Here is a 27,135-nt window from a genome sequence, read left to right on the forward strand (position 1 = left end):
TTCAACCATTTTGTTCTATTCTGGCCCTCAATGGATTCGGAAAGACTATCTGCTTTACTCGGACCACTAATTCAAGTGCTAATCTCTTCTGAAAAACACCATCACAAGCACACCTAAAAATAATGTTTAACCAGCTATTTGGGTACCTCATAGCCCAGCTGAGGTTGAAACATAATTAGAAGGGCTTATTAATTGGGGCAATTGGGTGGCTCACTCAGTTAACCGTTTGCCTTCAGCTCAGACCATGATCCCAGGGTCCTGGGATCGAGCCTCACGACTAGCGCCAAGTCAGGCTCCAGGCTCAGTGAGGAGTCTGCTTTTCCTTCTCCCTCCCCCCAACTTGTGCATGCTCTCTCTCTCTCTCTCAAATAAATAAATCATAAAAAAGAAGGGCTTATTAATCTTCTGTATTAATTTCAGAGAATTCTATCATACCTGAGCTATGAGGAACCTGGACATTAGAACTCACTTGCTTACTTGTACCAGATGAGAAAAATGAGGTCTAGAGCTTAAACAATATCCTCCTAAAGTCACCCAGCCTAGAAAGTTTTTCCTAAGTAAGGAAAAAAAAAAAAAAAGAAAGAAAGAAAATAATGAAATTGCACTATGATCCACGTTCTAAACATCTAAGCTACAAGCCGTGAATGATCACTTACACACCAGGAAAGCTTCAGCCCTTTTGATTTATTCTACCCATTTTCAAAAAAACTGAAGGGGGCACCTGGGTGGCTCAGTTGGTTAAGCATCTGCCTTCAGCTCAGGTCATGATCCCAGGGTCCTGGGATCGAGCTCTGTGTTGTACTCCCTGCTCAGTGGAGAGTCTGCTTCTCCTTCTCCCTCTCCCCCCAGTCGTGCTCTGTCAAATAAATAAATAAAATCTTAAAAAAAAAAATCAAAGGGAATTTTTATAGAGAAATCAGAATGAACTAGAAACTTAGATGTTTACCTGTATTTACTTACCTCTACAATTTTTTGGACCTCTGCAATTTTAAAAATAGATTTAAGATTCTCAAAAGCCAAGAATAAAAATCAAAGGTCTTTAACAATTTCTTTGGGGGTGCCTGGGTGGCTCAGTTGGTTAAGCATCTGCCCTCAGCTCAGGTCATGATCCCAGGGTCCTGGGATTGAGCCCCACATCGGGCTTCCTGCTCCGCTGGAAGCCTGCTTCTCCCTCTCCCTCTGCCACTCTCCCTGCTTCTGCTCATTTGCTCTCTGTCAAATAAATAAATAAAATCTTAAAAAAAAAAATCTTTGTTCTTAGAGGGGAAAATGTGCATCAGAATTTTGGGAGAATATATTTTTATTCAATAAATAAAATGTTGTTTTTTTAACACAAATACTTCTATGAAATAAATCCCAAGTACTACATTAAAGTTTCTTCAGTACAATTTATTCTTACTACACTTTAATTTGCATTTATTAAGTATCTTGGAAATATTATACTCAAAGTACTAGAACTCCAGAGAAACGCCATTAACTAAGGCGAACAGTCTCAGTGTGTCAGCTTCCTGGTCAGCCTGCTCGCCTCTCCACTGTACATACTTGCTCTCTGGTGGTTATTACTACGTAATTGTCTTCAAGATGCGGCTGGAGCTTGAATCTACATCCGGTATCAGGCCACGTCTGTAAATCCATGAATACAGGTCACTGACTGCGTTTAGGGTACAGTCAATGATGATGAAACTGAAAAAGACTGGCTATTCTCTTGGGAGAAGAAAACACCCCACATAAGTGGCAGCTCAGTTTTCTAAGAAACTCAGAAAAGAATCATCAGCAAAGGGAAAGAATCAATGGTAAGTAAAGGGATAATACTCTGAGAATAGCGTATTATTTACTGGAGTAAATAGGCTTCTCCTGCGTCCAAGCTCTTACTTTTATTTTTAAAAGTCTGTTAAAAATGTACTCAATTACATTTTATACAGTAATATTTAGTGAACGTTATCCAAAAAACTTATGTTTTAAGTTCGTTTGTAAAAATAACAAAAGCTGTATCACTCAATTCCTGGTCAATAAGGAAGGAAGAAAAACCTTGCTAGAAATGACAATAAATAATTTCACACAAAAGGCCAGGTGACATAAGAATAGTATATTAATTAATATATTTTCTTTGTATTTACAATAAATCCATTTGTTAATACTGTGATAGAAAAAATAATCAGTCCACATTATGTAGTAGAAACAGGCTTTGAGGATGACCATTCCTCTCACAATAAAAACATACAAGGATTTCTCCCACAGCTAAAGTACTTTTCAACATGACAGTCTTGGGTGAAGGTAAAACTGACAGTACTTTACCTTATAGATCAGCTATGTCCTAGAATCAAGAAATCAAGGGTATTACCAGTAAGCAAGCAGCAAAAGGCTGTTTCATTCTTCTAGGACCATTTAAATATAGTAGTTACCATGTGAGAATTTAATTTTACTTTGAGTTATAAAAGGTAAAAACACTAAACTGGGTAACTGCATTAATCAAAAGCAGTCCCAAACAAAAAAGCCATCAATAAAAATGAAACAAGGCATTCTTATAGTGTATCATGCATAAAAAGGATAATTACATAATACATACTTTCATGACCAGACCAATAAATAAATGAGGTAAATTTTTCAGTTATTGAAACAAACAAACCATATTTAACCACTTAAGTGTTGCGCTGCCACTGCTTCAGTCTCAAAATATAAAGTAATATAATTAATCTATCATCTAAAACCTGCATACTTTGAATATTTGCTTTTCTTTGATCCCCTTCTGAGATAGTAAAGGGAACTGTGTAACAAAATATTATCTGAATATAAATTATCAACACCAATATAATACAATTATCACATACTCGCCACTTTTATATGCACAGTGGAAATACTGTGAAATCTAGAAAAAAAGATGAAAATAGACCGGCCGGAATTTTAAATTTCAGACTAACCCATGATAATCTAGAACAGGAAAAACAAAAATAAAATTTAGAAAATAGATATAACTTGATATCCTTTCCAAATTCAGTAATCCACCAACATGCAGCTTCTAAACAAATCTATTACCTCAAAGTTAAAAAAAGAAAATGTAAATCTCTTTTGAGCTTTAGTTTTCAAGTTTATGCTCTTAAGGTAGACTAACATTAGCAAGAACTGTAATACCATTTTTAAAAATCTAGAATATTTGCTTTTTTATTTTGTACTTGCTTTCCCTATTTTAGTTATTATTAAGGGATAAGAGAGAAAAATATTAAATTATCAAGTCAAGGGTAAGTATGTATAGCCAGTTCATGAAATATATTAAGTTGAATCAGTTGGATCAAGAATTTCCTACTACGCTGCTACTAAGTATCTGTAGCTACCCTGGAGTAGTAACTTAGAAGGTGTCTATCGTAACTATTGACAGTACTTTTCATAGTATATCAATTTCCATTTCTACTTTCTTCTCTCCATTGCCACTTACATGCATTATTTTAACTGTGTGATAGAAAATTTTATTTTACAAACTCATTTCAATTACTGAAGAGGTGATTTTAACACCTAAACCTGCCAATCCTGAGATGACGATGATGATGATGATGATGATGATAGGAAAACTAAAACCTAGATGATTTCTCACTCAAATTTCTGCTTTAATTTCTTTTGGAAGATGGCTGGCAGAATAGAAAGAAGAGCCAAAATCATTAGAACGAATACTGAGTTCCAGGAAACAGCTTCCCCTGCTGTTGTAAGCTGGTACAGCGTTGTTCCTGCTTTAATCGCTACAAAAGAGGGAGGTGCGACACCTAAAACAAAAAATAAAAACATAAACAATCATTTTGAAAAATAAGATTTTATAATATACTTTATATTCACAAAATTATTCAGAACTCATAACAGTACTGATATTATTCGAACACTTTGTTATGTAATATTTTAAATGATTCAAATAAATCCATATTTAAATTTTTAAAAATTAAATTCTGTGTATAAAATTTCTTATAAGAATATACAGATCTCCATTTCGGAAAAATGTAATTTAGTTTAAAGCTCCTCAGGTTTATTTCCATGTAAAGAATTAAATCTTTTATAACTACCTCTGAAGGATAATGAATTTAAAAATTCAAGAAAATTTTCCAGAAAATAATTTACATTTATCAGTAACTTTAAAAAAAAATGTACTTTGACCCAGCCATTTCAACTGTAGGAAATACTAATGTATATAAGCAAAGATCTAGTCTCAAGGATGTTCATCAATGCATTATAAATAACAAAACTCTGGAAACAATCTAAATGTTCAAGAATAAGATTGAGTAGATTGTCGATCATCCTTGACAGAACATACTTAAAAATGAAGCGGTAGGAGATACTCAGAAAGAGAACGCTACTCAAAACATGAGGAAGAGCAGTTTATACAACAGCATAGGTGGCACAACTACATTTTATTAAAAACCAGAACAAATTGGAAAAATTACTTTAGACCAAGTTGAAGTTAATTAAATCTCTAGGTATTCCACCTGTAAAATAAGGAGATAGGGATAAAAATTCTCTCTTCTGATTCCATGAATGTAACATTATTTTACAAAATCCAAAATTATCCCTGCTAAGATTTTTAAGTTTGTCAATGAATTTTTTTAAAGTAGCAACAAAAAACTGATTTTGATTATTCATTTCAAGACCTAGAAATACTAACTTAAACTTTAACAGATACTCAGTACAAAAGAAATCTGTTCATTTCATTGGTACCTAAACAATTCAAATTAAATTTGATAGAAAACCAGAATACTCTTACTAAAGAACCATCAGAATTCACAAAATATATAAATGAATCTTTACGTCCACTAATTTCAAAATGAAGTGCCAGCTCCTTGAAAGCAAGAACATTTTATCAACCCTTGCTTCTCCTCTCCTGTTGGTAATGCCCATAATAAATACTGATGTAAATAAAAAGAAAAACAGGGGGGCGCCTGGGTGGCACAGCGGTTGAGTGCCTTCGGCTCAGGGCGTGATCCCGGCGTTATGGGATCGAGCCCCACATCAGGCTCCTCTGCTGTGAGCCTGCTTCTTCCTCTCCCACTCCCCCTGCTTGTGTTCCCTCTCTCGCTGGCTGTCTCTCTCTCTGTCAAATAAATAAATAAAATAAAATCTTTAAAAAAAATAAATAAAAAGAAAAAGAAAAAGAAAAACAGGATCAACTTTCTACTGAACATTAAAGTTCAATAAGGGAGTAAATTATTCAAAATGGGCACCTTGATTTTCTTTTCTCTCCACCAAGGGAGAGGACGGAGTTAAAAAAAGTCCTGCTCAAATCTTTATGATTATAAAAATATCTGATAGAAAGTGCTCTTCTTTAAAAGAAATAACACAAAAATATTTAAATCAACACAACCCAACAAACATTTCTATTTATGTGTGCCAGGCTCTGTGCCCAAGAGTTATATATGGTGCTGGCATGTGTGCAAAGAACACGAAACATAGCCCAGCCGGACACTGTTAGGTATGTACACAACAAGTTCTAACACAGCATGAACCAGAGGCCTTACCTAGAAAAGTGCCAATAAAAAAAACTTTCAATGGCACATTTATCACAGGGGATGTAATATTAATAAACCAATTAGGCAGAAATGGTGTTATTCTCAAAAATATAATGTAGTTAATGAGATGTTCTCTATGACGCTCAACCTGTCATAAGAAAGAAACCAGTTAGGATCAAGATAAGGCCAATACTGAAAATAAGTTGCTTAACATAAAATATTTATTTCAAATTCACATTCTCTGATAGCTCAGAATCTATCCAATAGAAATGATCAAAAAAGGAGCCTGAAAATGAAAATGAACTACTTATACGCTCTTCACAAGAGCTAAATGAGATGAGGTTTTTTAAAATTGTACTTATAGCTTAATGTTATAAGACGACTCTGTATCAGCCTATTTAATGCAGCTCAACAATGACACTTTACACCTCAAAGAGCAAAATTAACACTATATATAAGATACACGTCAGGTGACTAATATTTTAATGCCTTTAACTTCCTACAATATAAAGGGCTAGTATAGCACATCACTAAACCTAGCCTCCAATTTAATCTTTATTTTTCTACTATTAGGATATATACTACATGAGTGACTCACTCATTAGATAAATGAGATTGAAAATATATGAAGATATTTACCCAGTTAAATAAAAGCACTGATTATAGTTTATACTTCTAGATCCTGCTTAACAAATAATGATGGTGATTTGCAGCAAAATGCTTAATTTCTCATTTCCTAGTCTGTAAAGCAAAAGGGTAAGGCAGAATGATTTCTACAATTCCTCTGGGATTTAATTAACAGGTTGTTTCTTCTAATTCTTTATAAAAATAAGATTTTCTTAGCAACACTATATCAGACCTTTCTGTGTAGTGGTGCTTATATTTATCATCGCTTGTCTTTGCAGAGATCCTGACTGAAGAGCACAGTCATTTCTACTGATGAAATGTATTTAAGGAGTTGGCTGATACAAGTTTTTCAGTGACCCACTACAGTGTACTGCACCAACACAAAACAGGAGAGGTGTCCAAATACGTGAATGCCTTCACAGACACGCTGACTTCTCTGCTTTGACTGAACTTACTAGGAATGAAGAACTAAAACTACTGTTACAGTACAGAAACTTCATATGTGAAATGATTAACGTTCATTATTTGCCCACCACCTTAATGTACGTCGGTTGGAAGATCATTTTTATTAAAGCCCCGAGTCTGGGTTAATTCATATAGGAATTACACAGTGATATATTGACCTCCCAATTAGCCAAAGAATTACATTACATAACTTAAAAATACATGTTTACCTGTTGTGACCATTTTACTGCTTTCTCTGTTAGGTATTTGTATACAACTGGCCTCCCAACTAAATAGGAGAGCATATAGCAGAATGAGGCACCGAGTCCAGAACACTAGGAAATAACAAGAAGCCATAAGCATTGTGTACTTTTCCGTCTTAGTCACATGGATATACTCACTTAAGGAAAAGCTCAACTAGTATACTTCTTTTGGGTTTAGGGGAGGATACTCTGCATGACATCTCCTATTCAGAGAACAGGAACCCATTTGATCTAGTCCTTCCTCAGACCAAATTATGATTAAGATGAGACCAGCTAAAACTAACTGGCATTTGTGATTAAACTTAGTGACCGCATCAAATAGTTAAGGATAGCATCTAGTCTAAGTATAAAACTTAAAGAGCCAATCCTTTTTCAATTGCTATGCCTAAAAATACCACCCCCAGCGCTGGACTTAACTCATCGTGCCCACCAACACTCTTGGGACTATTTGAATTACAAAACACAGTAAGAAGGAAAGGCTAAAACAGAACCTATAAATGCAATTAAGTCTGTGATGTCCCTGTTCTAAGAAAAAGACAAACTATAACAACCTGCTGATGCAAGGACTTAAAAGATACTTTAACATTAATCACCTCTTAAAACTAATGAGTTTATGCTTACATAGACTGGTGGGACTAGATGCCATCCTTCTCGCTCATCATTCTATCAAAAGCTACTTTTCTAGTCTCCCAAATTCATTTTATATACTTACCAAACAAACAAGAAATAAGGCTAGTGGAAAGGGATAAAGAAACCCTGAGAGTATACTGAGAAATATAGAGCCTGGAATAGCAAATGTTTGCAAGCTGTTAACTTCTAAGTTAAGGATTAAAACATAATAAAATGGAATTTTTAACAAATCAAACATTTCAGAAAAATTATCAATATAGAAGTTATTATAAGATTACATCCATAACTCAGTACTAATAAAGTAAAATTATATCTAAAAGTTTAAAAAAACCTACAACCCAGTTATAATGCCTTTAACTGTAAACCGACCATTTGCTAACATTATCATAAATACAATGCTAATAAGAGTGTGTTACTGAAAGAAAAACCAAGACAAATATCCAACATGTACCAGATAAAGAACTGGGCACTTTGGCAAAAGAAAAGAACAAAAGAAAAAAAAAAAACAGAACAAAGAAGGTCTTCAGTAATCTTATAGATACACTTCTCTAATGCACTGCATTTACTACTAAATGTGTTCAGGAAACATGATTTCCGTGGAAAACTAGGTATATATAGGGTATAAAAATTACTTGTTCCTAATTTAACTTACAAATATTTACCTCAGTTCACTACTCATTTAAAAAAGAATAGGGGTTACAAAATATAATAAAAATCAAAAACCTTATTTTTGGAACAGAACTATGCTTTTTACTACTTTCCTCTTGTTCCCAGTGTTGGTGTGGAGCCCCCTCCCCCTTTAAAAAACCCCTAACATGATTTACTTACAAGTCAGTCAGAGTGAGTGAATTCCCTCAACATCTACCCTTCCTTTAAAACGTCTATCTTCACTCATTCTTCCATTTTTTCCCCTCTAGTTCCCACTTTATTCATGTTTTCATCTAATCTCCTCTTTCTCCTTCCTGGCTTCTTTCATTCTCAGCTTCTTGCTCTTTCCGAGGATCCCTCCTGTAGAAAACCACTCCGCTGCCTATGAACTCAAGCAAACCTAGGCTTTCCTTGACCGAGGTATTCTATCGGGCCACTGCGTCTCATCTTCACTTCCTCACAGAAGATTCTTTCCCTGCCCCCTTGCAACCTGACTTACCCACCCAGTACTCTACCTACTGACACTTTCTCCTGGCCCAAAATAACGACTTTTTCCTATTTCTTTTTTCATTCTGATTTAATTGGTTTTAAAATTACGTTATTTACCTGGTTCTAAAGTCAAATCTAAGCAATGAAGTACGTCTAGAGAAGTTTCACCTCCATCCCTGTATCATCCCTCTCCCCATAGGTAAACACTGTTATTGGCTTTTAAAGATATCCTTTCTTTTCAAAAGAGGATAACAAAATATCTGCATGTGTCTGTGTGTACTCATATAGATAAAACACAGCATACTGACTTACTATTCTGCCCCTGCTCTTTTCATTTAACAACATAGCCTGGAGGTAATAATGCCTTAACAGCAGAGAGAGACATTTCTCATTCTTTTAATAGCCAGAGTCCACTCCAGTGTTTAGATTTACCATGGCTTATTCAACCAGTCCCCTACTGACTGACATTGGGTATGGATACTTCTATTTGAATATTTAAAATTCTGCATGTCCTAAATAAAAGTAAACATTATCTTCCTTTCCCAACCTAAATATGGTCCTCTACCTATTCTCTTTTTCTCAAAAGGCCAAAAATACAAAGCCAAAGAAAGGTAATCAGCAAGAACAAAACTGGCATAATATTGGTAACTACTGAAGCTGGGTGATGGGTACACAGAAGTTCATTATATATGATTTTCTCTACTTTTGTGTATGTTTAAAATTTTCCATAATAAAAGAAACTTTTCTAAGTTACTCAAAGATTTTAGCCTTAGGGAAACAAACAAAAAAGAGATGATAGTGACACTTTTAATGTCATCCACAGCTCAAAAGCCCTCAATGACTACGCAATACCAACTAAATAGTCTAAATTCCATAGCCCAGTGACTCAAAGTCCTCTACAGACTGAGTGCATTGTCTAGCCTATCCTCCTAAACTTATTTCTCTATCCTCCCCTTCACGTACCCTGAACTCCAACTAAACTGGACACCCAATCACTTAACCATGCGCTATGCTTGGCAAGCTCTGCTCTAGACTTGCTCCGACTAGAATGAGACTGTGCCACGTCTCTATCCATAATTCCCTCTTACTCCAGTAGTTGTCCTGCTTTTGAGCTGTCAAAACACTAGATCTGTACTTAGTATATAATTAATAATTAAAACACTGGCTAAATAAATGAATAAAATAAGTAATTATAATGTAAAAAGTCATTTATATTCATGAGTTTGAAGTTAGAGAATACCAAGGAAGGTACTAGTACTCCACTGCTGAATATGGTGGCCACTAGCCACATGTAGCCATGGAGACACTGAAATGTCCCTAGTCTGAGTTAAGATGTGCCAGGAGTATAAAACACACACATTTCAAAGATTTAATATGAAAAATAGAATGTAAAATATCTCAATTTTTATGCTGATTACATGTTGAAATGATAACATTTTGATATATTGGTTCAAGCAAAATGTATTATTTAAACTGATTTCAGATGGGGCACCTGGGTGGCTCAGTTGGTTAACTGTCGGACTCTTGACTTCCGGCTCAGGTCACTATCTCAGGGTTGTGAGATCGAGCCCCGTGTGGGGCTCCAGACTGGGCATGGAGCCTGCTTGAGATTCTTTCTCTTCCTCTCTCTCTAACCCTTCCTACCTCTTTAAAAAAAAAAAAAAAAAAAAGGAAAAAAAAGGCAAAAGAAAAAGAAATTGATTTCCAGTGGCCTTTTATTGTTGTTTTTTTTTTTTTTTTACTTTTTCTAATGTGCCAACTTGAAAATTTTTAAATTACATGTGGTTCACATTGTATTTCTATTAATCAGCACTATATAGTTAAAAGTCCTAAGATAGAGTCTTTCTCTTTGGTTCACTGAGTTTAAAAAAGTACCTTTTTAATACAGAGCTTAAGATTCAAAAGTGAAAACAGAAAATTATGACAACATGGATTTGACAAATTATGTTATAAAAATCTAAAATGAGGTGTGAAAAAATTAAATTACTTATCAAGGCAACAGTTACAATATGCAATAAAACCTGAATTGACAATATTAATCAATATTTAAAATTTAAAACTTTAAACCAAATGTATTTTATAATAATAAAGCCATTCTTATACTTTCAATTCACTTTCTACAGGGCAGTTTATTCATTTCTATTATTTTGCATATGAATATTAAGACAACTAGGCTATAATATTATTACTCCATAGACTGTCAAGATTCATTTATGGTAACTGGTTGATTGACCTCATGCGCGGGCATGCCCTTGACCCTCAGCCATGTATCCCTCCCAAAGCTGAGAGGCAAAATAGGGCAAAACAAGATGACTTTCCAAAGTAAACAGAAACTATATGCCTTGTTCACAAAAACTTTATAAAAGTCAAACGAAAAAAATGAAACACGTTTTTACCTTACCTGGGGAAAATATTTTAATTTATGGTTAAAGTCTATAAAGGCAAAATAACTTGTAAGTCTAACACTATGGTTTTCCCAGATAGGTTCTAAAACAGAATTAGTAGGAAAAGGCGGCAGTTATGGATTTCTTAAAACAGTTAATATACTATTAAATTACTTTACAAAGTAAAGATAAGTGCATAATAATTCTCTAAATTTTCCCTAAATTTGAATTTTTCTCATAATAAATAAATAATGACAAAGTGCCTACATACAGCACACTACCTAAATAAAAATGTATTCTCACTAGACGGGTAAAGGAGTAATGTTTATATCATCAGCAGAAGATTTTGTAAAATGTACCTGTAATAAACTGCTTATGCTGGGAATAACTGGCCCAGAGTGCTTAAGTATACACTAAAAACATTTGTATAAGGAGGCAAGTATAGAAACATACATGTTAAATATGTAGCATCTAATCTAAAAAATATCAAAGAAAAGAAAATGCTACTGAATTTTAGGAGAAAAAGTTTTAGTTGAGAAGTCCAATAACCAAAAGCAATTCAGGAAATAGAAGAAGTCAAAATGGAAATAGTTTGAGAGAAAAAAGAAAAAAAAATAGTTTGAGAGAATTAACAACATAACTAATTTAACTTTTAAAAATAAATGCTGGTTGGGGGTGGTGCCTGGGTGGCTCAGTCAGTTAAACCTCTGACTCTTGATTTCAGCTCAGGTCTTGATCTCAGACCGCTGAGCCTGGCTCCAAGCTCAGCAGGGAGTCTGCTTAAGATTCTCTGCCTCCAGGCGCCTGGGTGGCACAACGGTTAAGCGTCTGCCTTCGGCTCAGGGCATGATCCTGGCGTTATGGGATCGAGCCCCACATCAGGCTCCTCCGCTATGAGCCTGCTTCTTCCTCTCCCACTCCCCCTGCTTGTGTTCCCTTTCTCGCTGGCTGTCTCTATCTCTGTCGAATAAATAAATAAAATCTTTAAAAAAAAAAAAAAAAAAAAAGATTCTCTGCCTCTCTTCCTCTGTCCTCCCCCTCAGGAGGGCACTCTCTCTCTCTCTCAAATAAATAGATAAATCTTAAACAAAAATAAAAATGGTGGTTTAAAAGGGATAATGACACCTTTACAAAATCAAGACATAATGTATTTTTTTTTTAATTTTATTTATTTATCTGACAGAGAGTACACAAGCAGAAGGAGTGGCAGAGGGAGAGGAAGAAGCAGGCTCCCCGCTGAGCAGGGAGCCCAATGTGGGGCTGATCACAGAACCCTGGATCATGACCTGAGCTGAAGGCAGACACTTAACGAACTGAGCCACCAAGGCACCCTGATGTCTTTCATTAACTGAGAAGATTTGAAAATAGGTTGGATTAAAATAAAAAATACAAAAAAATCAGATTAAAGTTAAAGCCCATAAATTAGAAGACTAATCACCAGTAGTATAAGCCATCTGAAAGTATGTAGGAAGAATAAAGTTATTTTCCTGACTAGTTAGTACAACATATATTTTATAAAACAAAGAAATACATACCAATAATTATTTTAAAATTTCATATCCTTTGAATTGACTAATTATTTTCTTAGGATCTTTTTATAAAGAAACCATTAAAAGGAAGTAAAAAATCATGAACATAAGATTCATAACATGACATGTAGAAAAATAAAAAATTAAATACAAATTATATCTTCAAACCTAAGGGAATATTTTTTTAAATTATGCTGTGGTGACTATTAATTCAAAATAACTAAACTGAATTAAAATAAGAAATTAATACAATCATAAATTAAATAGATAAATAAAATAATTATCTTGAATAATACAGAGGAAAGGAAAATGTTTATGATAAGTGAAATACGCAGAATACAAAAGAACTGGTAATAAATATTCAGAAATAATAACTGAGTTGAGGAGATAGGTTTAAAGTGAGAATTTTTTCCACTTTAATTTTTCTATATTTTACTAAATATTACACTGCATTAACAATTTTTTAAAAAGTTATGCATAACAGAACTTTTAAAACTTCTTTCTTGAATAAAACTAGAAAAACTTTTTTTTTTTAAGTAAAAGGATACAAAATATATGTAGCAAAATAAGCTACAAGTACTTGTACATAAAAGGTGTCCTTATATTTGGATAAAACTTTTCCTAGAGCCTTGGCATCATCCATATCTCTGGGAACCTTCATATTCACTCTTTCTTCTCTAAAGAAATAAAATTAAAGTGAAAAATTTTAAAGCAGAAATTTGCCAAGATAATTAATATCAAAATCAAAGCTCAAAACATGAAGTTTTATCCAAAATGATTTGATGCCTTGATCTGTAATATATTAACCATAAATTCGTAAGTTTTAAGTTCAAATGTCTACAAATTATTTGTTTTCAATGCTTTATTATGATTTCATGAGACATGTAATCTATATACAAAAGTTCAGGATGACACAAACTAAATCAGGTTAAAAGCATTTGCTCCAACGCTGCTATAAATTTTGAATTAAGAAGTGAACTACTGATATTAGCATATTTAAAACATATTTAACATCATTTTGGGTAATCCTCATGATAACCCTAGGTCAATAATTAAATACAACTAAAATTAAGTAAAATTTTTGGTGAATTTACAGTTCACATCTTTTCTGGAATATCCCAGCTCAAAATTCAGATAAAAACTGAAACATCTTTCCTTTTCTATTAATTTTACTTTATATTTGGTGCCTTCTTTGGAACTGAATGATTTCTTACTTATAAAAGCCTCAAATAATTACCTTTGTGTTTAATGTATATTGTGCCCATTTATTTACATGATAAAATTTAACTGATCTTGCAGAACAATGACAGACCGCTACCTAAGTTCTATAAAATTGGCAGGTAAACTAAATGTATTTTCTCATTTATAAATTTAAGAACTAAAAAATTCATTATAGGAGTGTGCACATACGTATACATCCGCATACGCACACAGAAATAAGCAGAACATAACAGGCTTATAATAGCATGCTTATATACAAGTCATGTTATCATTCTTAGAGCAGACTGGGAGCAAAGATAACCTCAATCTACACTCTATATTCTTGCCTTCTTCCAGTCAGCTCTTACTTCCTCCTCCTTGACCAAAACCAGAAAGGATTTAAAATTCAATCATACTAATATTAACCTATCAATAGAACATGTTAGCCTCCCAAAGGCATTTACACTGAAGAAATCAAAACACTAAAACAAAAATAAGTTTAACTATAAAATTTCAAGCATAAGGAATTGTTAAAGAAAAGAATTTAGAAGAAAACAGGAAACACCCTGAAATCACATTTCACAGTTATCCGTTACTGCACCGTCTGGCCCTGGTTGAAAGTCTAACTACATTTTAGTAGTCCTTTATGTAATTTAGGATTACACAAGGGTGGTATTACTGTTTAAACAGCTCTGGGATATTTTGCCTTCTTAAAGTGTGTTTCATTTCAGGTCCTTAAATTCAAAAACCTCTGAAAACCAAAAGTTCTTCATACTCTGTCAGCAAAAGTTGACCCACACTTATATAATTATTCATATAATCTTTTATGATGCCCGTTTCTCTGCAAAAATATTACTGTATTTGATTATGGGATGCTGCCCCAGATCCTGCTGGAGGTACTACATAATATACAGTATTTTATTCCATGTAGTCTTTCCAAAATGGAAAAAAAAATTCTGAAACACGTTTCACCCCCAAGGTTTTGACTAAGAAATTTTGGATGTATTGTATATAAGATACACGAGGTTTATACAAAATCCATTTCACTGTGAAAACTACCTATTCAGACCATATCATTTTCATAAAATGGGGAAGAGAAAAAGAGCTAGGAGAGGGAGAGTGGGGAGGTGGAAATGGATGAACAGAAGCCGAAAGAACTTGATCACAAAAAGGAAGTGAGGAAAAAATGGATGGAAAGGGGGGAGGAGGCAGAGAAGAAGAGCGTCAATGTTTTTCAAACCGCAGGTCAATATCTTTCATGAATTTTAAAATAAGTTTGCTTCGTCACTACTGGCATTAAAAAAATAAACAGAATAATTTAGAAAATATCAGAGACCATGACCTGTTCCGTGAAACTTTAACCTAATTTTATATGTACAGATGTATGCAAGTGAGCAGGGGAAAAGGGACAGGCACAAGCATGCAGGATCATGATATAAAAACATTATTTCTTAATGTGGCTATATATATTTTTTTAATTTTGAAAGCCATTAGAAAGATGAGGCTTTAACTAGAGGAGCAGTGCTAGGAAAACCCTGCATAGAAAATCAAGAGGCATATTTGGAAAGGAGTGTTTAAATAACAGTTAATATGGACTTGCTACAAACCATGAGAGCTGATATACAATCACCATGACAGTTCTGCTGCTTAACATTAATTTAACGTTTAATCCATTTTTATCTATAAATGTCTAGGCATTTTTCAGTTTCTTTCTGTATACTTACTCACTAAGCTGAGGAAAATTTTTATATACCAAAAACATAACAAAAGCTGCAGATAAGAAAATGGACACCAATATAAGAAGTGACATTCTTGCTGACCCAGCTTCTGCACAGGCTTTTTCTGAAAGGGGAAAAAAAAAAGGCTATAATTAAGATAAATATTTTAAAAAGATAGTATTCCAAGTCGGCAAATAATTTCCTTAAAGTTTTTCCTCCCCCAAAAAACTATTCACACTTTTGTCCAAAACACTGTTTTAACATAAAATTTTAACTACTATTGTATTTGACATTAACCAGGCATACTACTTTTGGGGGATAGATCCATTTCAGAAGCACGAAAAAAGCAGAACACCAGAATTTGTAGCATTGATTTGTTAATAAACCAAAGGGGAAAGGGGGCATTGCTCTAAATACTATCACTGACTTTCAAATTTGTTTACTTATATTGGGAGCTAACAGCATAGACAGAATGGCCTCTTAGGAAAAATGAGGTAATTTGGCAATTACTTCAACTGTCGTAAGAACTCAGAGATTGACTAATACAACTGGTGAACGTTATACTTTTTTTTTTTTAAAGACTTCAGAATATAGTTGAGTCTCAAATGTTTTCGGTGACTCTCTGAGACCCCAAGAATGGCAAAATTTGTTGACATTCCCTCACAAGGTAATCTTAGCGTTATCTAAAAAATTATATGCAGGGGCGCCTGGGTGGCTCAGTCGTTAAGCCTCTGGCTTTGGCTCAGGCATGATCCCAGCATTCTGGGATCGAGCCCCGCATTGGGCTCCCTGCTAGGCGGGAAGCCTGCTTTTCCCTCTCCCACTCCCCCTGCTGTGTTCCCTCTCTCACTGCCTCTCTCTCTGTCAAATAAATAAATAAAATCTTTTAAAAATAAAATAAAAATAAAAAATTATATGCAAGATAAGAGTATGGAAGGAAATCCAGGAGACAGCAAGCAGAAGAACAAGCAAGGCTGTTTTTACCAGGACGCGGTCAATAGTGGGGAGGCTAAGATACCTTAGTAGTGCTCACTGGGGAAAAGGTAGAAGTGGGTGGCTCAAGTTTTATTGCCTATACTTGCCATTATCCCGTGTATATACTGATAACACTCAGAGGATTAAAAAAATATATGTATGCTATAATAAGGATTATTTTTAGTTCTCTCAGAACTAAATGGATGGATCTACCACTATGCCCGTCCCCTAACTACCGTCTGTGTTAACTTTCACACACACTTTTATGAAGTAACCTAATCAAATGCCTGTACTCTATTCATTAATTTCACAGAACTTTCTTCACAAACATTTATAAAAGTGTATTAGACAGGTGTCACTGCCTGTTCTACTAACACCCTCTTTCTCTGGGAAACTTTTCCATGTTCCCCTTCCCCCCAAAGGGGCTAATCTCATTGGCCCTATTACAGTGTGATTCCAACCCTCTACCCTCCCAAACACAGAAGGCTAACTTGCCCAAGGTTGGACACCTGAGGCAAACAGAAACACTTCGTTATTGACTGACCAAATTTTCTCTTGAAAATTTGAACTAAAACAAAGAGATGCTGTTGTCAAGAAGTGGTAGGTCTTGAGGCTGAAAGGTCAAGCAGTGAAAGCCACAGATAACAACATGGCAAGCCAAAGACATGTACCAGAAAATGTAAGAGGGGAGACTGAAACAAAAACCCGGAGAGCCAAAATGGGAGCTATAGCTAACCTACTCATTGATGTCTAAGTTTCTCACTTCCCTTGAAGCCTGGCTATATTTCATTTCTTGCTCATGGGTGCCGGTCTCTTATATATTTTTTTCTAAACTCTCTTTTTTATTGGTGCTGGTTTAAACTTATTTCTGCTCCTTTCAACCAAAAAGCATTAACTAATTAAAAGATAAATTTCATTTTATCCCTTGTCTCATTATGGTAGTTTTATATATTTTACAACTGAATTAGTAAAATTTTGCTCAGTTCTGTGTTGAACATGGAGCAACAGAAACCATCTAGCTCCGTGCTAGTCAAGGTGTACTGTGTGAACTACCTGAAGCAGCATCACCAGGGAGCTAGCCAGAAACGCAGATTTTCAGGCCAACATCCCAGAACTACTAAATCAGAACCTGAATTTTAATAAGATACCTAGGTGATCTGCATGTACTTTAAAACTTAAGAGGAAACAATAGAGCCCACTTTACCTATTTGATAGGCAAGTAAATAGAAGCCCTAAGGAGGCTGCATTATTAAAAAATAAAATCCTAAGCAACCGAATAGCATAAAGTATATCTCTAAAGCCCTTTAATAATCATGTATAATCAACTCACAATTTCTGTGGAAATACAAGTTACTTAACATTAGTACTTTGATATACTAGATATAAATTATTCTTACCTGGTCATTAAAGCAGAATTTCTAAAAGACAGTATTAGGTTTGTCAAGTTCTAGTATTTTGTGAACACTAAAGTTAAAAAATTTTCTTTTCCAATTTTCTGTAATCTAAACATTAGTTTACTTTGTTATCATCTGAATCTAAAAAAGGACTTTACTTCAAAAACCAGGTCACAAATAGAATCTTACTTGCTCACTTCATACTTCTAAAATTTACTGCAGGAAGGAACAGAATCATAAAATATATAAAAGATGCCTTCAATGGAGTAATAAACCAGGGATGCCTGCCACTGAATACTCCAGTTCATTAATCCACTAATGCATTTATATGCATGCTTTTTTGCAGCACAGAAAATTAAACAGAGACTTTAAACATCTGAGGTGGGTCAAATATGAAAAGGTCTCTGCAGAATCTTATGATAACGAATGCCTAATTGTCCATATCTTTGCCCTGGTTATGAGATCTAATTCAATGTATATCTTGAGAATTTAAGAAATCATATCTACTCACCCTAAAAAGAAAAGAGCAATCAGCCAAAAGTTACAAAAATATCAGTGTGCACTAAAACTAATTCAACCAAAACTGTAGTTTTCTTTTTTTTTTTTTTTAATTTTATTTATTTATTTGTCAGAGAGAGAGAGAGAGAGAGCAAGCGAACACAAGCAGGGGGAGGGGTAGGCAGAGGGAGAAGCAGGCTCTCTGCTAAGCAAGGAGCCGGATGTGGGACTCAATCCCAGGACCCTGAGATCATGACCTGAGCCCAAGACAGATGCTTAACTGATTAAGCCACCCAGGCATCCTCAAAAATGTAGTTTTAAATAGAAAATCTACTAAAACACAAACTTTTCACAAGGCTAAAATGTTATTTTCCTACTTTATTAAAAAAAGAAGTAATCTACTGGAAAAAGAGTAAGAGTAATACATAAACACTGAGGTTTTGGGCATAGTTTTCTATGGCCGGACATCAAAGCAAAGCCATGTTAACACATATACAGTCTGCACAATTTTTCCAGAGGTCTGCTACTTCTTAAAGGCATGCTCCTTTTAAATCTACCTCAAATTAACTTGCTCAGCCTTCACTTTTCACTCACTTCCCTGCTTGAATCAAGTCCAGAGTACAAAAAGGACGGATAATTTAATATTATGGGCATCTTTTCAACTCTTCAAAATCACTGCTTTTTTGTTCTTCATCTGGAAGATATTTGTGGACACAAGACTTACTGCTAAGAATAAATGGCTGATTCCCCACCCCCATTGCCCCACCCCTCTCTTGATACTTTCCTTTAGGGTTTCTACTCTGCAAGGTATGCACTCAAACGTGGAGTTGCTTAGGACTATCTGCTGAGCATCTATTATGTACAAAATGTTTTGCTCAATCTCTGCTTTTAAGAAGCTGATACTACCATTAGCTAGATTCCCAAAGAATGGCACAAAGGGGTTTTGAGTATAGAACAGCAAGATTACTGGGCTGGAGTAATGGAGACAAGATTCACAGAGCAGGTAGAAATTTGGTTGAAGACTGAAAGACGAGAAGAGTTTACAGCCTTCTAACCCATACTGTAGCGAAATATATTTTTTAAGATTTCAACAGGTTATATCATTCTTTTGAATTAAGAATTAGGGGTGCCTGGCTGGCTCAGTTGGTAGAACGTGCAACTCTTGATCTCAGGGTTGTGAGTTTGAGCCCCACATTGGGTGTAGAGATTACCTAAAAATAAAATCTTTAAGAAAAATTAAATAAGACATTTCGCATGTTAGGGGCGCCTGGGTGGTGCAGTCATTAAGCGTCTGCCTTCGGCTCAGGGCATGATCCCAACATTCTGGGATCGAGCCCCACATCAGGCTTCTCTGCTAGGAGCCTGCTTCTCCCTCTCCCACTCCCCCTGCTTGTGTTCCCTCGCTCGTTGGCTGTTTCTCTCTGTCAAAGAAATAATAAAATCTTAAAAAAAAAAAAAAAAGACATTTCACATGTTAGCTCTAAAATTAAACGATAATATTTTCCTTCCCATTATTAATTTGCCAGTCCTAAGTAAGCAGTCACAGGGAAGAAAGGTGTCAGGTAACACTTACCTGGACTACAGAATACCACCCTGAGTGTTCCCTGGGTACACATTTCTCTGACTGCTACTTGTTGTCTTACAGTTGGATGAGGAAATATACAGACATTTGAATAAAATTAACCGCCAGGTTTAACCTGATACCTATTTCCTGCACTCTTTAAAATTAGGCAAACATTTTCAAGCATTGTATTCAACAGTAACACAGAAAACAACGGATAAAAATGCAAAAAACAAAGCGACTTTCAATATTGAAGCTCTCCTTTCTTTCACACTAACTGGTAACTAGGGGTTGTTAGCTATTATGAGTCAACACTTTTTCTTGAGTATAATTTTATTAAGTCCAGAGACTAGCATGTAATATTGATTTAGAGTTCTAAACAGATAAGAGTTGAAAATCTTGTTTTAGTGGTAATTCTATATCTAAATGTATGGCATGCATATTTATAATGTGCTTCCTTCTGATTACATTAGATGTGTGTCATTTAGCATTTAGAGCTATACCCACAACAGTACTTTGTATATTCATTAACCTTCAAATCTTCCATCATAGTAATTCCCAATCTGAATTATCCCATTATCTGCTTTCCAACCTCCTCCCAGGCCAAAGGTACTGTTAGAGAAAGTCAAGATTATGTTCTCTTGGCCTACAGGTTCATATGTTTTTCTACCTTCAATTAAAGTTATCACTGGCAAATAATAATCCTTTCACAGCACTCTCTAAAAGGGCTATTTCAAGTCTCTTCAAGCCTTTAATTCTATCTTCGTCTATTCTCAAACAATGACACTGCCTCCACACTTTAGTGAGCTCCCTAACCTCTACCTCAAGATCTGTTCCCCAAATTATCTTCCCTTTGCCCCTTATCTTTGCATTCAATGCTAACACACTTCCTTTCAGATTTTGCTCCAAGAATTGTCTCTTCTCCATTCACCCTGTATCTTCAATTCTTCCTCCCAAGAGCAACTTTTCTCTAACTCCTAATATGCATCTATCCTTTCTGAAAAATCATAACCTTAATGGCCCTACAGTAGTTCCCTATTTCTCTTATTATTTTCATATCAAAACCTTTTGAAAAGCAAAAATCTTCCTAAATCTGCACAATCTTAGGAATGACTCTTACTGGTCATCAGGTCTACTAGTTCTCAACATTTTCTGAACCTACTTGATCCTACCATGAAGAAGCAAAAGACCCATCTCATTACCGGGACTCTTAACAAGTTTTCATGGTCACAAGAATCTACTACAACATTTTTGGAAGTAAATTTTATTTCAAAGGCTTTAGAAATTTTTTACTATTAAAAATAAAAATGGTAGCAGTATCATCAAGTATAAAGTCAAACAACTAAGATAACCATAAAATACAAATAATTAACTATTAAGAACACACACACAGAGAAAGCATGTTTGTAGGTAGAAGAAACACCACTGCCAATTTTGTATAAATGCTCATTCTCTAAGGCTGATACCCTACAACTGTGCTGCCATTCAATCCACACACCCTCACTCTCATCTAACCACTTTTATATGCTTCCCCCCTCCATTCACTGAAGACTGTGATCAAACTTATACTAAACTTCATAACCCTAAGAGATTCATCATCCATGTAGATGATCCACCCAGCCTCAAAATTCTTAGACCTTCATTTCTATTCAACTTTAGCCACCAACTTCCAATGATAAACTAAGTTCTCACATCCCGTGAGACTGCTCTACCTTGGACGTTTTAAATTCCAGTATGCCATTCCTTGATCACCTCTATTCTTTCCTGAGCTTACGCCCTCCATTTTCTCCCTTCTGCTGGGCTCCTCACTTTTCTTCTTTCCATACCCAGCCTGTATTCTACGGTGTGTCATCTGAAACAGCACCTTTGATTAGAATCCTTACTCTTTTCTTATATCTAATCAAACCCAATATCAGTGCTACAAGTTCACCTTCTTCACTAAGATGGTTGAGCACAAACAGAGAAAAATCATGAGTGATCCATCATAGTGATCTATGTCTTTAGGAAAAGTGACTTAGCCTCATTCCTACTCCCATTTTTTTAGGTGTCAAACATGAATCAGGTTGAGCCAATTTGATATCAGTGATAGGTTCAAGGACAAGCATTAAATGAGACAGTCTAATCAGAATGAATATCTAGACTTCTACTGGTAATCCTAGGAAAAAGATTCTCAAAGTTATCAAGCAAGCATTTAACTTACCTGGACCTTCAAGAGAAATCAACCTTAAGGTAAAGTTGACATTAAAGATATGAAAGAAATCAGATCCTGATGATATCACTGGGCCACTGGTTCCAGACTGAAGCCAGTGAATCCCACTTAATCTCTCAATTTTTTAGTTATATAAATCAATCAACTTCCTCTCAGCAAGGGTTTCAATTGTATTTTCTATTGATGATAAGCACAAGAATCCTGATACATGATATTTGGGTTGAGACTGGCACCAACAAATTATACTAATACCTTGGTTGATGTCTAGTTACCAATTTTAGTCTTAGTTCCCAGTTATCAGTAAGAGCTTCCTTCTTCCTCTAAGCCAGTACCTTGCTCATATCAGATGCTCAGAGTATTTATTGAACCAAATGAGCAAGGAAGGATCTAGAACAGGCATCTGAGAGGGGTTTATTATCCAAGTTTGAACAATGTTGTCTTCTAAAAGCAGTAAAACCAACTTCAAGATGTTTCTCAAACATTTTTGGCTGCAACCAAAATAAGCGCCTTTATATCATGATCTGGTACACGCAAAATCTATGAAACTAAAAAATAAAATTCAAAGAACACTTATGCCCTACTACATGCAAAGCATTATATTTTCTCTTACATTTTTAAAAATGTCTCATCATTACCCATCAAACGGATTTCACACTGCTCACAAGGATGATGAACTATATATATTGAAAAACACGGTCCTACAAGTTCTCTTTTTTTTTAAGTTTATTTATTTTTAGTAATCTCTATACCCAATGTAGGGTTCAAACTCATGACCCCAAGATCAAGAGTCGCATGCTCTCCTGACTGAGCCAGCAAAGCACCCGGTTCTTTTAAATCAAAATGGGAAACTTCTATGACTTGGCTAGTAAACAGATCAGCCAGGACAAATAACACAGAAGAAAATAAATACCCTGGTCCAGGCACCCTTGCAGATAGATTAGATCAAGAGCCTCTTAAGTGCTTCTACTCTTGTCTTGTTTCTTGCCCTTTCTCATCATCCAAGAATTAGACTTTCAGTGTTATTGCCTTGCTCAAGTCTTCACAGTGGTCCTCAGTCTATAAGGCTAAGATGTGAGACCAGAGACTACAGTCATGGCAAAGGACCCACTAAATGTACCAAACACTGCATGTAGCATGTAAAATATTTCAAACATACACACAATGACAACTATTTGTAAAAGTTAGGTAGGTGCGTCAGTTAAAAAAATACAAATTCATTTAAAGTGCCACGGAATTTATAGGAACATTCTATTACTATGTATTTCTCAATCAAGAGTTACTAAATTTTTTTTTTAAAGATTTTATTTATTTATTTATCAGAGAGAGAGAGAGCGATCACACAAGCAGGGGGAGCAGCAGGAAGAAGGAGAGGCACATCTATGGAACATAAGAACTAAGATGATCAGTAGGGGAAGAAAGGGATAAAGAAAGGGGGGTAATCAGAAGGGGGAATGAAACATGAGAGACTATGGACTATGAGAAACAAACTGAGGGCCTCAGAGGGGAGGGGGGTGGGGGAATGGGATAGACCGGTGATGGGTAGTAAGGAGGGCACATATTGCATGGTGCACTGGGTGTTATACGCAACTAATGAATCATCAAGCCTTACATTGGAAACCGGGGATGTACTGTATGGTGACTAACATAATATAATAAAAAATCATTAAAAAAAAAAAAAAGAAGGAGAGGCAGACTTCCCACTGAGCAAGGAGTCCCATGCAGGACTCAATCCCAAGGTCCTGGGATCATGACCAGAGTCAAAGGCAGACACTTAACCAACTGAGACACCCAGACGTCCCTGCAGTTACTAAATTTTTATCTCTTCTCCAAAAGGTGTAATTTTTTTGAAAGCCAAGCTAAATACCACCTGTAATTAACAAAAATTGTTTATCATAATTTGGAATACTGGTTGCTAAGTAGTTACTAATGACATCACATCAACAGCTGATTACCACAAGTAACCAAGCCCCATCATGTAAGGGATCTATGAAATCTTTTGCCCAGAAAACGAATTCCTAACACTAATTAAAGAGAGACAAAGACAGAAACAGAGAGGCAGAGAAGAAAAACACTGGGAATTCCTAATTAACAGGATGGATCAAAAAAGTTCCTCTGCATAGCACTTAAATCCCTCTGTACCGACACCATTTTGATCATGGTCAACCTCATCTCCTACGAAACAGAAATCCTCCACTCCCAACAAATTTATCTCTTTACTGACATAAAGATTGGAACTAAACTTCCAGCTTAATGTTTCCCCCAGCCAGAATCCCCTCACCCTCTCTCTAACAATCCAAACCCTACTGCTCCATGAAGGCATGCCTTCACATCTCCCTCTATCTTCCAATAGATCTGTAGTCCACAGAAGTCATTTGACAGGGGCAACTGGGTGGCTCAGTCAGCTGAGCACCCAGCTCTTGGTTTCAGCTCAGGTCACGGTCTCAGGGTGGTGGGATTGAGCCCCGTGTGGGGCTCGACGCTCAGCAAGGAGTCAGCTTGGGATTGTCTCTCTCCCTCTGCCTCCCCATTCCCACTCCCACACACTCTATTTCTCTCTCATAAATAAAAAATTTTCTTTAAAAAAACAATGGCACAGTCGGTTAAGCATCAGACTCTTGGTTTTGACTCAGGTCTTGAACTCAGGTCATAAGATCAAGTCCCACATCTGGCTCTCTGTGGAGTCCGCTTGACTCTCTCTCCCTCTGCCCCTCCCTGCCACGCTCTCTCAAGTAAATAAATCTTTAAAAAGTAATTGTGCTGAATGTGTCATCTTAATGATAAAATTGGATAAACAATTATAAACGCACTTTGGAGGTTTCAAGGTTTTATTTTCTGAATAGCTGTAGGTTAAAACAACAACAAAAATCAGTAATAAACAATTGACTGCTATCACAAACCAAATGACAATCTTTAGGGATGCCCTATCTGGAAAATAGTTTTTCTGAAAACCCTTGGATTATTGTCACTCTCCATCGCAGCATCTTTAAAACAACGTTCATATAATTTAGAGTGGATTTATACCTAGTAAATCCATTTCTGGGTTTCTGAAGTTATTTGGCCCTACTGTCTATAAGATGGAGAAATACCCAAATACATAAAGCTTAAAAAGCCAAATTAGACTGGAGACATTTTACATTATTTGAAAATAAACTACCATTTTCTGCAGGATACTCTTTTTTTTTTTTTTTTTAAGATTTTTATTTATTTATTTATTTGACAGAGAGAGACAGCCATAGAGAGAGGGAACACAAGCAGGGGGAGTGGGAGAGGAAGAAGCAGGCTCCCAGTGGAAAAGCCTGATGCGGGGCTCGATCCCATAACGCGGGGATCATGCCCTGAGCCAAAGGCAGACGCTTCAAGACTGAGCCACCCAGGCGCCCCGCAGGATACTCTTTTTAAAAAATTGATTCTATTTTTTTTTTTTTAAAGATTTTATTTATTTATTCGACAGAGATAGCCAGAGAGAGAGAGGGAACACAAGCAGGGGGAGTGGGAGAGAAAGAAGCAGGCTCATAGCAGAAGAGCCTGATGTGGGGCTCGATCCCATAACGCCAGGATCACGCCCTGAGCTGAAGGCAGACGCTTAACCGCTGTGCCACCCAGGCGCCCCAATTGATTCTATTTTAAATTTCAGCTGAATGTTAAACATACAATCTTCATATATATAAATATATATTTTTAAGTGTGTAATACTTTATTGTTGATTATACTTACAATGTTGCTAGACAATCTTAAAAGACCCTCTCCTTACCCATCACTGGTGGTGGAACACATCAGTGTAAGCTGAAGACAACTTAATGGACATTTGTTAGGATCTCTTCAAGTTTATGGGCTTTTTAAAAAGCATTTTAAAAGTTTAATCATTTCAGCTGTTGAAAAGCAATGAAAAATTCTATGCCAAGATGGAATTACAGTATTTAGTTTCTAGGTATACTCTCTTTTAAAATAATATTTGAAGTCCTGAAAAATGGCAGAATGGTGTAATGCAAAAAAGCTTGCGAATGAGAGATCTCAGTTACAATAGCAATTGCTAATATTTATTTAGCCTGCACTTCACATAAGCCATTACAATAAATGCTTTACATCAATTATTTTGTGTAATGCACATGGCAAGCTAAGCAAATACTATTATTACTATCATCTCTGTCACCCCCACTGTACAGTTTAGACACTGAGTTCTGAAAGATAAAATACCCAAGTCGTAAGTGGTTGAGGAGGGACTCACACCCAAGTGTTCCTGCCACTTGGAAATCGCACCTGTACAGAGTTAAATCCTTGCTCTTAACTACTACTTGACTAATTTGGCCTTGTGACTTTACGCAAGTTCCATATCCACTCTGGGCCTCAGTTTCCTCATCGGCAAAAATACAGTAGGATTGCTGAAGTTCCTTCCAGTTCTGTCTGGTCAACCTTACACCCTCCCTGAGCTTCAAACAAGCCAGTGTCATTAGCTCTTTTATTGAATTCAACTACACAGCATTTACGACGCACCTCGTAGGTGGTGTCCGGCCTTGTGGTGGCCAGCGGCCCAAGCCAGGTCCCCCACCCTCTCAGCTCCCGCGCCCCTGGGTGCCAGCAGGCCCCCTTCCCCTCGCAAATCCCCGGGGCCAACCGAGCTCCTTTCCACCCCGAAACCCCTTCGGCACACTCCCGCCTCTGGGCCAGCCCCAGCTCTGGTTCCGGTTCTACTCACCCTTCAGGTGGTCTCCGCTGCCCTGCGCCGTGAGACCCCGCGTCCCCGCTGCCCTGTCCCCCACAGGGGTCGTGTGGAGTGCCCCCGTCTGCGATCGTTCGGAGACTCTGCCTTTCGCCATGGCTGCAGCAGGGAAGGTGGAGGAAGACGGGTGATGCCGCCCTCCCTTACCAACAACTCTGCCGCAGGCTCCTTTCAACACCCAGGGGCCACAGCCACAGCCACTTCCGGGGCGACCACCTCACCTGAGACGACCTCAGCCCCGCGAGCAGCGACGCTCGGCTGAAACCTACAGCGCCCACTCGGACTAGACTCCGCCCCGTACCACCCCCGAGCCTCGCGCGCTCGCGCTCGCCCAGTAACCGCGAGACGTGTCAGGGTCCTGGCCCTCCC

The 27,135-nt window shown here is 36.4% G+C and overlaps 1 protein-coding gene across 1 annotated transcript; it reads right to left on the bottom strand.

The window, feature by feature from the left end:
* Positions 1-1,373: 1,373 nt before the first annotated feature.
* TMEM41B (transmembrane protein 41B) lies at positions 1,374-27,135 on the bottom strand. The gene is made up of 8 exons (XM_008683795.2): positions 26,988-27,135; positions 26,743-26,865; positions 15,419-15,536; positions 13,043-13,171; positions 7,527-7,620; positions 6,782-6,886; positions 5,490-5,628; positions 1,374-3,752 (listed from the first exon to the last, which is right to left on the bottom strand). The coding sequence occupies exons 2-8, from the start codon at positions 26,861-26,863 to the stop codon at positions 3,583-3,585; spliced, it is 876 nt and encodes a 291-aa protein (XP_008682017.2). The 5' UTR covers positions 26,864-26,865; positions 26,988-27,135; the 3' UTR covers positions 1,374-3,582.

Source organism: Ursus maritimus, unplaced genomic scaffold, assembly GCF_017311325.1.
Source record: "Ursus maritimus isolate PB19 unplaced genomic scaffold, ASM1731132v1 scaffold_16, whole genome shotgun sequence".
Lineage (NCBI taxonomy): Eukaryota > Metazoa > Chordata > Mammalia > Carnivora > Ursidae > Ursus > Ursus maritimus.

What these genes read in the sequence shown, in the direction of transcription:
- TMEM41B (XM_008683795.2), bottom strand. Translation starts at nt 26,863, where the DNA reads ATGGCGAAAGGCAGAGTCTCCGAACGATCGCAGACGGGGGCACTCCAC. An exon ending in TATTTTGCTACATATATTTT is followed by an intron (nt 7,621 to 13,042) that starts GTATCCTTTTAC and finishes AGAAGTTAACAG; the next exon opens with CTTGCAAACATTTGCTATTC. An exon ending in CAGTAAAATGGTCACAACAG is followed by an intron (nt 5,629 to 6,781) that starts GTAAACATGTAT and finishes TTCTTATGACAG; the next exon opens with GTTGAGCGTCATAGAGAACA.